Raw genomic sequence first — 13,157 nt, forward strand, 5'->3', positions numbered from 1 at the left:
ATTTCCTCTTGTTATAATCATCCCCCTTTAGAGATGAGAAAGACGATCCACATCAAGGTTATTCAAAACTTAAACAAACAGCTAGGATTGCAAACTCAGGCAGTCAAACCTACCTCATAGTGTTAACTGATACATCACCCATACTATGGACTGAATAGTGTTGACCCAATTAAATAAAATCCAATAAACTATATTTGTTTTTATTTAATAAATAATATATAAGAATCTCAGATGCTATTATAAAGGCTGGAAAACTTTTAATGTAATAGTTGTTAATTTAACAAAGGACAAGAGAACTCAGCACTACAAGCTATTTTTTAGTGAAAACAAATTTTTCACTTTTTAAGATAGATCATTTAAAGACCATTGATTTTATGAAAAACTGATGAATTTTCATTTGACAAATCATACTTCAGATTGAGACTTCTTTTAACTATTTAGACAGCCATATCAAGCAAATAATAGCAATGGCGTTTTTAAATTAAAAATAAACTGGAGGCTGGGTGTGGTATAGCACCTGTAATATCAGCTACTCAGCAGGCAGAGGTTGGGAGGATCAGAGTTCAAGGCCAGCATGAACAAAAAGTTAGTAAGACCCCATTTCAACAAAGAAGTCAGGCCTGGTGGCACACACCTGTGGTTCCAGTTATGTGGGAAGCATATTTGGAAGGATCACAGTCTGAGGCTAGACCTCAGAATGACTAATCAAACCAAAAAAGGGCTGAGGGCATGACTCAAGCATTTGAACCCTAAGTTTAAACCCCAGTACTGTAAAAAAAAAAAAAAATTAATGGAACAATTAAACAATTTGTACTACAGTTTCTATTACATTGTTAGCAGCTTTATAAAATTTTTATAGAATATATTTTTGTTGAAGAGTATATTTTCAAAGTTTATTTACATAATGGTTTATTATATGGTCATATTTATGAACTAGTGTAAATTTTATATATGCAAACAGATTCAGGGTCATTTTTACAGCTATCATTTAACTCTAATTGCTTTTTTACAGCTTAATTAATGATTTGTTGAAATGAAGTGATCTTTTGCATTCTCTTCAGCTCTAAACTCTGTAATTTGGTAAGTAAAGTACTGTCAGGTCTTGCCTTTCTCTTGCTTACCATTTTCTATCTGTAAACTACAGCTGGCCTGTTACTGATTCAAGTTCTTAGTGTACCACCGCAGCCTGTGGACTATTAATTATACTGAATTCAGGTTGCCTGACTATGAATTAATGTATCTTTAACCTTTATATAAACCAAAGCAGCCTGCTCTTTGACATCATTAATTTACATTTACATTAAGTAGGAGATATTTTATTAAGAGCTAGAGTAATAAAGTTATAATATTTTCCTTAAGACAGGTATTAGATCTAATCCAAAAGTCTGAAACTTTCAATTAAAGAAATTTTTCCATTTTTGCTGGACCATTTCAATAGCCTTATCCTGTTCCAGTTACTCTTAGTGATCTTCTGAAAACAAGTCTTTTTCTCAGCTGGGAGGATGGATGATAGAATTAAGAGTCTTATATTTTATAACCTTTGTAAATCTTAAATTTTAAAATACCACATTTTAAACAATAAAGTCTGATTTTCTTTGCTTAAACTCTGTTCCATTTTCTATACCAAAAAAGTTCAAGCTTTGCCACATAACACACACTATCCTATGTGAAGCAACTACAGCTTGGTTTTCCTAATGGTACTCGGTACTCTTCCTAAGTATGTGGCTGGGCCCCTCAGCCCATGCCTCTCCTGAAGTCTATGGCATATGGAAAAATGAAGATATTCATTTTTGCTTCAGACAAAGCTTACACATTAACTACTGAAGACCAAGAACCAGCAAGCTGTATCTATAAAAACTTAACTTGTATAAAAATAAGGATACCATAAGCTACAATGACCCACCAAGTAAAAATTCCTATGTGGCTATTGTACAGAGACTACCAACAAAGCCACATCAGAAGTTCAATATTAATGTATTATTTAGTTCCCATAAAGCCAAATCATTTCCTGTCAAAGTACTCAACCTGTTTATCAAAATACTTGGATTTGCTAATATTCTCCTGAATCAAACATATCCCCTCACAACAGAACCACCCTTCTACCTGCCATGAAGCTGGTGTCTCATACCTGTAAACCTAGCTCCTCAGGAAGCAGAGATCTGGAGGATCATGTTTCAAGGCCAGCCCAGGCAAAAAGTTTGGGAGACCTCATTTTAACCAACAGCTGAAATTGAGCAGCTTGCAATTCCAGGCCAGCCTGGGCAAAAAAAAAAAAAAAAAATTCTCAAGACCCCATGAGACCTCCACTTCAACAGAAAAAGCTGAGTGCACTAGTGCCCACGCATCATCTCAGCTATTGAGGGAAGTATAAAGAGAAGGATCATGGTCCAGACCAGTGTAGGCAAAAAGCAAGAACCCACCTCAAAAATAATCACAGTAAAAAAGGGCTGAAGGCGTGGATCAAGCAGTAGAGCACCTGCCTAACAAGTGAGAAACCATGAGTCCAAAATTCAGCACAGCCAAACACATACACACACCATGGAACAGATCACCTAGCCACTGCAAGAAGCTCTACACTCAAAAGAGGCAGAGAAGAGTCTGCGTCCCTTATGCCCAGTTTATCCTGAAATCATCAATCAGATGTCAATCCTATGGCTATCACAAAAAGTTTCTTCCTATAATAATCTCTAAAATGCACTCAATTTCTCAAAAGGCATTAATTGATGATTGTGTAATTTCATGATAATCAAATTATAAATTTTCTAATTGTTCATTAATACTGGGGCTTTTTAAAGAGTTATTTTTAAAAATAGCATTAATTTTGAACCCTATTCTGGACTTGATTGCCAAAACTAAATTCTCGGTCAGGCAAGATAGCTCATGCCTGCAATCTTAGCTACTCAGGAGGCAGACATCAGGAAAATTGTGATTTGAGGTCAGCCTAGCCAAAAGTTTGCAAGACCCGATTTCAACCAATAGGGTGTGGTGGCATGCACCTGCCATCCCACCTACATGGGGAAGCACAAATGTGAAGACCACAGTCCAGGCCGGCTTGGGCATAAAGTGAGACCCTATTTCAAAAAATAACCAAAGCAAAAAGAGCTGGAGGCATAGTCTGCCTAGGAAGCACAAGTTCCTGAATTCAACCCCCAGTATAGCCAAAAAAAAGTTAACTTTCCAGAAGAGTCAATACTACAATAATATCTAGTTAAATTTTTCCTTGATTTTCTAATTTGTAATATTTGATCTTCTAAATCATGTACTTGACATTTTAGTTCTGAAATTTTATTAACTGTATGAATCACAAATTTGGTACATGTATTTATTACATATGTATTAATATTTTATTTTACTCAACTCAACAAACATTGAGTACCTACCATGGCTAGGCACTGTTCTAGACACTTGGAATACACCAATAAACAAAGCAGACAAAATTCCCTCTACTTGTGAAATTCACATTCTAGTGAGGAGAGAAAACTAATAAGCATACCGAATAAAGTATACAGTATGTTAGAAGATATCATATACCATGAGAAGAAAAGGAGTTGTGTAAGGGGAATAAAAAGTGCTGGAAGTAGTGGGAAAGTTTCAAAACAGAAGCATGACAAGCCATGTTCAAGGAACAGCAAGGGGAAGCAATCTTTCAAACCTTACATGCTTTAACTAACTCATCTTGTTTTAAATGAAATCATACAAGCAATGATGAAAAATATTTGAAAATTAAGGAACTAATTGTAGCAGACTGGGAAGTTGTGTACCTATTTTTATGATCTCCTGAGAGACAGCAAGAATATGAGTTACCGTCTTCTTTTAAGTTAAGTGTGGCCATTCTGACCAGGTTCTGGAGAGTAAAATGTGGGTGGAAGTGATAAACATCTCTTTCACATCTGAGTCATTACAAACTTCCCACAAGGATGTTCCCTTTTTAACAGTAATCTTGGAAGTCAAGTGTTGAACCTGCAGAACAAAAAGTTGAAAAGAGCCGAGTTATTGAATCACTACCTGGAGGAATGATATTCACTAAATAAGAATATTTATGTTAGACTTTAGAAAAGTGGGAAGTATATGAACAACTAGCAAGAGCAGCTGTTAAATAATACACTAGTCTTATTTTACTTTAAGATATTTGAAAATATCACACCTTCAAGGCTAATAAGCCTCTAAAAATGCTTGCTCAGGAGACTAACATAAAGTTTTCAATTAAGAAGCTAGAAAACCCAACACCATAGTCAAAATAGTCACACAAATTAAAGAAAGAACATAACTTCTATAAGGGTACAACACTTTCTTATTTTTTCTTGGCTAGCCATTCCTACAAAAGGAATTTCCACCATAAAGGGGTTACAATTCTAATTACATCATAATTATTATTTGCAAACCATTCTAAAACTATTTATCTATTTGTTAGTTGTTTTTCATCTTCCTTTGAGTCCACAACCTCCAGCACTTTTTTCCTCACACTCACTTTCAGCAAATGATCTTAATTCATACCTCAGTGAGAAAACCAAAGACACAAAACCAAAAATTGGACAAATCCACATCCACTGACCATCATTTTGTGTCATATGTACTTCCTTTTCACTGTTACTATGGTAGAAATGTCCATTCTACCAAAGGCCCAACATGTTCACATTTATTCACTAAATTCACCCTTCTTGCCTACTGCAAGACAGTCTACAAAAAATTCTCCTTCTCTCCTGCATCATCTCTCTCCTATCCTGAATCTTTCCTCCTAGTTATTTAAATATGCTATTATTATATCTTTCTTAAAAAATGTTAAACCACTTCCCTCTACAGAAACTGCCCCATTTACTTTCTTCCTTTAACATGTAACTTTTGGAGTTTCTACACTCACTAAATAAGAATACTTACTAATATTCTACTTCCTCTCCCCCATTCTCTCCTTAAATTTCTCCAATAAAGTTCAGCCTCACTAAAACTGTTGTGACTACCAATATGCTCCACATTAATAATACATTATTTACTTTACCTCTGAACCGCATTTCATACAATTTATCACCCCTCCTCCTCTTCGAAATACGGTCTTAACTTCCAGGACACCATGATTCTAGTTTTCCTGCTACCATTCTAGTTAATGACTGCACATGTTCTTATCCAGTTTAATAGCTTTAAATATGCAGTTGGCTCTCAAATTTCTATGAGTAGCCTGGACCTATCTCTCATCCTACTTACCATCTCTATTTAGATGCTTAATGTGCATTTTAAACCCAAGACGTATAAAACTCCATTGCTCTGGCCAAAAATACTGAAGTTATTCTTGGTCCTATCACCTCTAATTTTCAAAATACTTTCTCTCCTATCACTTCTCATCTTCAAAATAATGCAGATCCAAAAGTTGACACTTTATGCTCCCTTGCTGCTCTCACACCCTTGTTCAACCCACTACCATCTCTCATTTTCATCAACAAAATAACCTGTCTTCCCTATTTTAGCAGCCAGGAAGATCCTGCTAAAACTCAGGGCTGGTGGAGTGGCTCAAGTGGTAGAGTGCCTGCCTAGCAAATATGAGGTCAAGTTCAAACCCCAGTGTCACCCAAAAAAATTGGTAGTGGCCTTGTTCTTGCCTTATTTCTTTTCCTTGACATGGACTCTGTGCTGCTTCTGTCAGCCTCCAGCCCAGCATCTCCTTAAGACCAAACACCATGCCTTCAATTAAGTTGCAGAGTCCTGATGGATATTTGAAGTTGATGTAGAAATTGTGACCATCAAGACTATGTTGGAAGATTTGGGAGAGGATGATGAAGGACATGATGACCCAGTTGCTCTGCCAAATGTTAATGCAGCAATATTGAAAAAAAGGTCACTCAATGGTGCACCCACCATAAGGACAACCCTCCTCCTCCTGAAGATGATGAGAACAAAGAAAAGTGAACAGATGTTAAACCTGTTTGGGACCAAGAATTCCTGAAAATTGACCAAGAAATACTTTTTGAACTTATTCTGGCTGCAAACTACTTAGACATCAAAGGTTTGCTTGATGTTACATGCAAGACTGTTGCCAATATGATTAAAGGGAAGACTCTGAGATTTGCAAAACCTTCAATATCAAAAATGACTTTACTGAAGAGGAGGAAGCCCAGGTATGCAAAGAGAACCAGTGATGTGAAGAGAAGTGAAATATTGTGCCCAACACTGTAACACTGTAAGGATTGTTCATTGTTCCAAATACTAGTTGCACTTCTCTGTTTATAATTAATATTAGACAGACAAGCAGCACATCAATTGTATTAGCATAAGATTGTCCCTCATTGCATGTGCAGTCTGAGTACAGATTCCAAACCTATAGCTGAGTTTCTGCTAGTATGAATAAAAGCTTTTTTTTTCAGTTTTTTTTTTAAATTGAACTATGGGTTCTCTGTAGAAACCACCATTTTGGGCTTTCCCTCTTTCTGTCAAGCAATTTCTGCTCAGTTCATTGTTCAGTTAACTCTAATTAAGCTTTTAAAAGTTGTAAATAAAACAACTTGCAAAAAGTTTTATTATCTTTATTCATGAGTTGGAAACTAACTGGAAAAGGCCTACTTGAAGTTAATGTTCTGAGTGGGGGCATTTGGATTCTTCCAGACTCCTGGAGTCAAACAGGTACTACTGGTACTAATTAGTAGGGCTCTCTTAACTGGACCTGAGGACTTTAAAAAAACTCTTCTCAACTTTGAATATGTTGTCTAGAGACTCAGTTACTACCTGGTTTGTAACTTTTTGGGAGAAATGTAAATAGACAGTTTGTTATCTTTTCAATTAAAAAAGATACTTAAAAAAAGAAAAACTAAGTCACAGCCATGGTGACATGCCTGTAATCCCAGCACTTTGCAGGCTGAGGCAGGATTGCAAATTCAAGGTCAGCCTGGACTACATAGTAAGACCATGTCTCAAAAAAGTAAACAAATACCCGTAAGTGAGATCATGGCTCCTCTTTGCTCAAAACCATCTAATAACTTCACATCTTATTCAGAGTAAAAGCCAAAATTCTGATAGCAGCCTTCAAGCTCTCCATAATCTGACTGCCCAAAACTCCCCATCCCATTAACTATCAGGTCTTCTTCTTCTACTTTCCTTTGTTGTTCACTATCCTCCAGTCACACAGGCCTCGCTGCTGCTTCTGGATTCGGTAGACACACTCCTACCTCTCTGCCTTTACACTTCCTATTCTTTCTTTCAGGAATGTTCTTCCCCTACACAGCCTCTGGACCACTTGCTATTTTCATCAGATCGTCACTCTATATCATGTAAGTGATGGCTACAGTACCAAAAATTCAACCCCCTTTATATTCCCTAATATTCTTCCATTTTGTTTTCCTCCTTAATAATTATTATAAATTAATATACCATATGTTTGACTTATTTATTATATATTTTCCTCACTAAACTTCAGGAAAATAGAGGGTTTATTTTTCTTTTTTGTTCACTGCTGTATTCCCAGTATCTAGGACTGTGCTTGACACTTAGCAGACACTAAGTATTTTGGGAAGTCATACTAAGTATTTTGGGAAGCCTTTCTTCCTGACCCCCTCTTCAAAAAACTAACAATTTTACAAGTAGAGCAACCAAAACTGCTTGGGAAGTCTAAAAGTCCACTAATACAAACTCAGGATTTTTTTTTAAATCAACAATATTATAATATTATAATGATGTTCTTACAGAATCAACAAGAACCATTAATTTGCGCCCAAAATATTTTAATAGTACATTAAGAATAAATCTCAATAATGCATTTTTAGCATTCAAAGACTAAATTCAAAGATTTGAAAACATAGTATTAAATACAAGGCAACAAAATATAATCATCTAATTATCTAAATATAATAAATTTTCAGATAATATGTAGTTATTTCACATTTAGGCCAAAAAATTCTAACATAAGGAAATAAATTATTGTTGTAAATACTTTTAAAGTCCCCATTTCCAAGTAAATTTTGGCTCTGTGGAAAAAGAGTTAAAAATGAACTAGAAATTTAATGGTATTAGGCTTCATTAGTACATTGATTTTTCTGAAATTAAACAAATAATTTTTCTGCTTCCTTTAGTTTTCTTTTCCTATCTACTTTAGCAATTATAGCCCAACGGTCCTCTTGCATTTTTCTCACAGCTCCAAACTTCATCGTAGATCCAGGAGTTGTTAGAGATGAAGGAGTCTAAATTCAAAATAAAATAATCATATTTTAATATTTTAAAAAAGAAACTATGACTTTTAAATCTTGCTTTCTAAAATAAAACTTGAAAGCTACCTGCTTTGGTGTTCTGACACAAAGATGAGACACTGGTGGATTATTATTGTATAGTTTGTTCATTTTCTCTTCCTCTGAAACAATGCTCTTGAAAAAAATACAAAAATATTTGTACAAAAATATAATCATTACTATTACTAAAGTCTTGTCAAAAGCCCACATATGAAGAGAATGAAGAGTAGAATGAGGAAAAGGGGGGAGGAGGGAGAAGGAAAAAGGAGAAAGAAAAAAAGACCAGAGAAAGAAGACAAAAGCAAAATAAATCCTCAGTCAGCCAAAACAGGACTTTATTTTATTCTATTAAATATATTCTTTAAAGATTATGTGAAATATAAGATATGCACAACGAGTAGCACTTTCCTACTCATTTCTATTTCAGTTTCAGAAGCTATGCTACTACTGTCCCCTCCTTCCTCTATCCTGCTCACTCAACTCACACTTAAGACCTAATGAGAACACTTATAATCTACGATATACTATGTTGTGCTTGACCCAGCAATTCCACTTCTGGGTATACACCCAAAAGAACTGAAATGCAGAGTCCTGAAGAGATAATTGTACACACATATTCACAGCAGCTTCATTCACAAAAGCTAAATCATGTAAGCAACAAATAAGTGGGAAAGCAAAATATAATGTACACATAAATGGACTATTATTGTCTTTTTTTGTGTGGTGCTGGGATTTGAACTCAGGGCCTTGTACTTTTTAGGCAGGTACTCTACCATTTGAGCCACAAGCCAGTCCTTTTCTGCTTTAGTTACAATCCTCCTACCTATGGCCTCCCATACAGCTGAGTTCACAGCTGTGCACCACCAAACCTAGCTTATTGATTGAGGTGGGTCTTATCCTAACTGTGAGCCTCCCAATCTCTGCCTCCTGAAGCGGGATTATAGGTGTAAGCTATTGGCCTGGTCTTCTCCAGTCATTAAGTGGAAGTAAATTCTGACATAGCCTTTAGATTGGGTGAATTCTGAAGACATAATAAGGGAAAAAAACCAGTCATGAAGAGAAAAGTTAGGTATACCTAACAGTCTGAGATACTTCAAGTAGACAGAGTCACAGTGGTTGGCAGTGCTGTGGGAGGGTGAAATAGAAGTTATCGCTTAGTGGGCACAAAGTTTTAGCTTTATAAGACGATGGGCTATGGAGATGGATAGTGGAGTGGTTGCTGCATTATGAATGGATGCATTAACACACAGCTGTACAGTAAAAACTGGTTAGGAGTAAGTTTTATGTTATGTGTGTTTTATTACAAGAAAACTTTTTAAATTATAGTTGCCAACTGTCGATTTATGAATATAATCACTCTTTGTACTTTCTAAATACTATTTTAAGCACTTTGCATATTTTAATTAGTTTCAATCTTCACAAAAATTTTATGAGATGAGGAAACTAAGGCACAGAAATATTAAATAACTTTCTCTACATTATAAACCTAGTAAGAGGTGGAGCCAGGACTCAAACCCAGGTAGTCTGGCTCCAGAATCCATTCTCTGAATGAGTATGCTACTCAGTTCAGTCAGGGAAGCAGTCAGTGCACATGATTATTCTCATGCTCATTAAAGCTATGCTTAGCAATAGCATCATGGATAGGAAATATTTTAACATATTTGCATGAATTCTAAGAATTCAGCAGAAGGCAAAAAGTCATAAAACTACCTTTACAGATACTCAGAACCATAATGTACCAATTGGCCAGGTTAGAAAATAGAAATTATTTTAAAATCATGTTGTAAATTATTAAAATTTCAGATAATCCACTAACAGCTGCTCATATAAAAACAATGGTTAGTAAGATAATCCAATTTAAAACAACAAAATCGTATCTGCCCTTAATGATTCTGTGGAGCATCCATCTTTTCATGGCTATTTACATATATCATTTTGGGGAAAATGGCTACATTTGCCCATTGTTGTTAGAGATCTTTATATATTCTGGACATTAATCCCTTGTCAGAAAAATGACTTGCAAATATTCCCTCCTATCCTGTAGCACATATTCCTTTCTTGCTCCCTTCCTTCTGCCTTCCTTCATACTTCGGTTTGAACTCAGGGCTTCACACTTCCTAGGTAGAAGCTCTAATGCTTGAGCCACACTTCCAGCTGTTTTTGTTTCTGGTTACTTTTGTGATAGGCTCTTGCTTTTTGCCTGGGACTAGGTACTGATCCTTTTATTTATGGTTCCCACAGTAGCTGGGATAATAGGTGTGAACCACCGTGCCCAGCTATTGGTTGAGGTGGGGCCTCATAAACACTTTACCCAGGTTAGCATTAAACTGATCCTCCCACCCCCCACAACCCATCTCTGCCTCCTGAGTAGCTAGGATTACAGGTGTGAGCCATCAGAGACCAGCTTTTTTGCTTTCTTAAAAGTGTCCTTTGATGTAGAACAGTTTGTAATTTTGATGAAGTCCAATCTATCTTTTTCTTTTATTGCCTGTGCTTTTGGTGTCATATCCACAAAGTTGTTGACAAATCCAGCACTGTGATGATTTTTCCAATTTTTTTCTAGATTTTTGTAATTTTAGCTTGTTTAGATCTTCAATACTTTTCAAATCAATTTTTATGGGGTATAAGATAAAGGTCTAACTTCATTCTTTTACATGTGGATATCCACTTTTCCCAGAACCATTTATTGAAAGACTTGTCTTTTCCCCTATTGAAGAATCTTGCCACTCTTGTCAAAAATCAATTGTATATATTCATTCATGTATGTGCATACTTAAGAGAGGATAGATAGACAGACATACTCCCAGATGCATACATGCATAGATACATAAGAGGCATAGACAGATACAGATGTGGATACATAGTTATTCTGGGCTCACTTTTCTATTCCATTATTCTATGTTATCTGTTTATATACCATTACCATACTGTTTTAAATTCTAGCTTGTAGTAAGTACCAAGGTTAGGAATCATGAGCACTACAACTTTATCCTTACTTTTCAAGATAGTTTTAGCCACTTAGGATCCTTTGTAAATTCCATGTGAAGCTGAGTACTGACTTTTTTATTTCTGCAAAACAGGCTACTAAATCTTTTATAGGAACTACACTGAATCTGGAGACTGCTTTGGGTAGTACAGACATCTTCATAATGAGCTGTCCCATCCATTAAGACAGTGTCTCTCCATTTATTTAGACCTTTAACTTCTTTCATCTATGTTATGTACTTTTTTAGAGGAAAAGTCTTTTACTTTGTTGGTTACATTTGTTCCTAAGTAGTCAATTCTTTTAGATGCTATAATAAATAAAATTGCTTACTTAATCTTCATTTTGGACTATTCATTGCTGTTATATAGAATCACAATTGATTTCTGTGTGGTGATCTTGTACCCTATAATTTTGCTGAATTCATTAGCTCTAGCAGCTTTTTTGTAGTCTAAACAATTTTCTATGCATAGAATCATGTCATCCATGAAGAAAGATCATTCTGCCTTTTCCTTTCCATTTGCATGCCTTTTATTTCTTTTCCTTAGCTAATAGTTTTAGTTAGAACTCTTAGTACAATGCTGAATAGCAGTGATGAAAGTGAGCATCCTGACTGTCTTAGGGGGAAAGCTTTCAGTTTCTCACAGTGACGTTGTTTGCTGGGACTTTTCATAAATACCTTTTATTATGTTGAAGAATATTCCCTCTATTTCTAGTGTTCTTAGAGTTTCTATCCTGAAAGGTTGTTAGATTTTGTTAGATGCCTTCCCTGCATCAAGATGAACATGTGGGGTTTTTTTTTCCTTTCATTCCATTAAAATGATGCATCATACTGATGAATTTTGTGTTGAACACCACTGGTTTTCCTGGAATAAAACTCACATGGTCATCCTTTTAATATACTTTTGCGTTGTATTTGCTAATATTTTATTGAGTATTTTTGCATCTAACTCGTAAGAAATATTAGTCTGTAATTTTCTTTTCTTGTCATATCTTGGTCTCGCTTTGGTTATCAGGGTAACTCTGACCTCATAGAATGAGTTAGGAAGTGTTCTCCAATTCTGGGGAGGACTGGTGTTCGTAAAATTCATCAATGAAGCCATTTGGTCTGAGATTTTTCTTCTTCCTTTTATTACCAACTTAAACTCTTTACATGTTGTATTAGTCAGTTTTCTGTCATGGTGACAAAATATCTGAGATGATAAACTTACAAACACAAATGGTTTATTTTGGCTCACATTTTGAGAGGTGTTAGTCCATAGCCAATTGTCCCCATCTCTTTGGCCTATGGCAAGTTATACATCCTTCTCCTTCTTCCTCTCTCAACTTTTACCTATCTTGTTGACCTTTTTAAAGAAACAACTTTTGGTTTGAATTATTTTCTCTGTTGTACTTCTGTCTATTGTACTTTTTAATTTAGTCTTTTTTTTTGTCTGAGAGTAGTATAGCTACTGTAGCTCTTTTTGCATGGAATATCTTTTTCCAGCCTTTTACTTTCAACTAATTTGTGTCTTATTGTTTTCTATCTCTGTTCAAATCTTTTTTTTCCTGCTCAAATCTTTACTATCTTCTTCCTTTTGGTAGCTTTGAGTTTAGTTTGCTCTTCATTTTCTAGTTAGACTTTCTAGTTAGATTTTTATTTGTCTTTCTGGAGATTTAACCAGGGTTGAAATTTGTCTTGTGGCTTAACATATATGGTCTATTATAGACAATGCCCCATGCATATCTACTAATATGTACTCTTGTTGGATAGTGTTCTGCATACATCTGTTAGATCTAGTTTATATATTGTGTTAAGTCTCTTTCCTTACGTTTTTTTTTTTTTTGAGTGGCTCTATCCATTACTGAAAATGGTATGTTGAGGTGTCCAAAATTACTATAAAGTTGTCTATTTGAGGAGATCAAAAATGACAGCCAGGCTAGGGAATCAGAAATCAAAAGCTCCATGACCCCAGAAACCTCATTGAGATGTT

The 13,157-nt window shown here is 35.3% G+C and overlaps 1 protein-coding gene and 1 pseudogene across 7 annotated transcripts in view; one reads left to right on the plus strand and one right to left on the minus strand.

Annotated features, from left to right (window-relative positions):
- Positions 1-5,666: 5,666 nt before the first annotated feature.
- Positions 5,667-6,140, plus strand: LOC109682240 (S-phase kinase-associated protein 1 pseudogene; annotated as a pseudogene).
- A 1,556-nt stretch (positions 6,141-7,696) lies between these two features.
- Sycp1 (synaptonemal complex protein 1) overlaps positions 7,697-13,157 on the minus strand; it is a 105,429-nt gene continuing 99,968 nt past the window's right edge. For 4 of the 7 annotated variants that reach the window (XM_074050690.1, XM_074050695.1, XM_074050693.1 and 1 more), the window contains 2 exons: positions 8,250-8,336; positions 7,698-8,156 (listed from right to left, as the gene is read on the minus strand). In XM_074050690.1, the coding sequence (XP_073906791.1) occupies positions 8,019-8,156; positions 8,250-8,336 (225 nt within the window). In that variant the 3' untranslated portion in view covers positions 7,698-8,018. Of the gene's footprint in view, positions 8,157-8,249; positions 8,337-13,157 lie in introns of all 7 variants that reach the window. The other 3 variants (XM_074050691.1, XM_074050689.1, XM_074050694.1) reach the window with 2 other exon arrangements.

The sequence above is a fragment of the Castor canadensis genome, chromosome 12, assembly GCF_047511655.1.
Source record: "Castor canadensis chromosome 12, mCasCan1.hap1v2, whole genome shotgun sequence".
NCBI classification, from domain to species: Eukaryota; Metazoa; Chordata; class Mammalia; order Rodentia; family Castoridae; genus Castor; species Castor canadensis.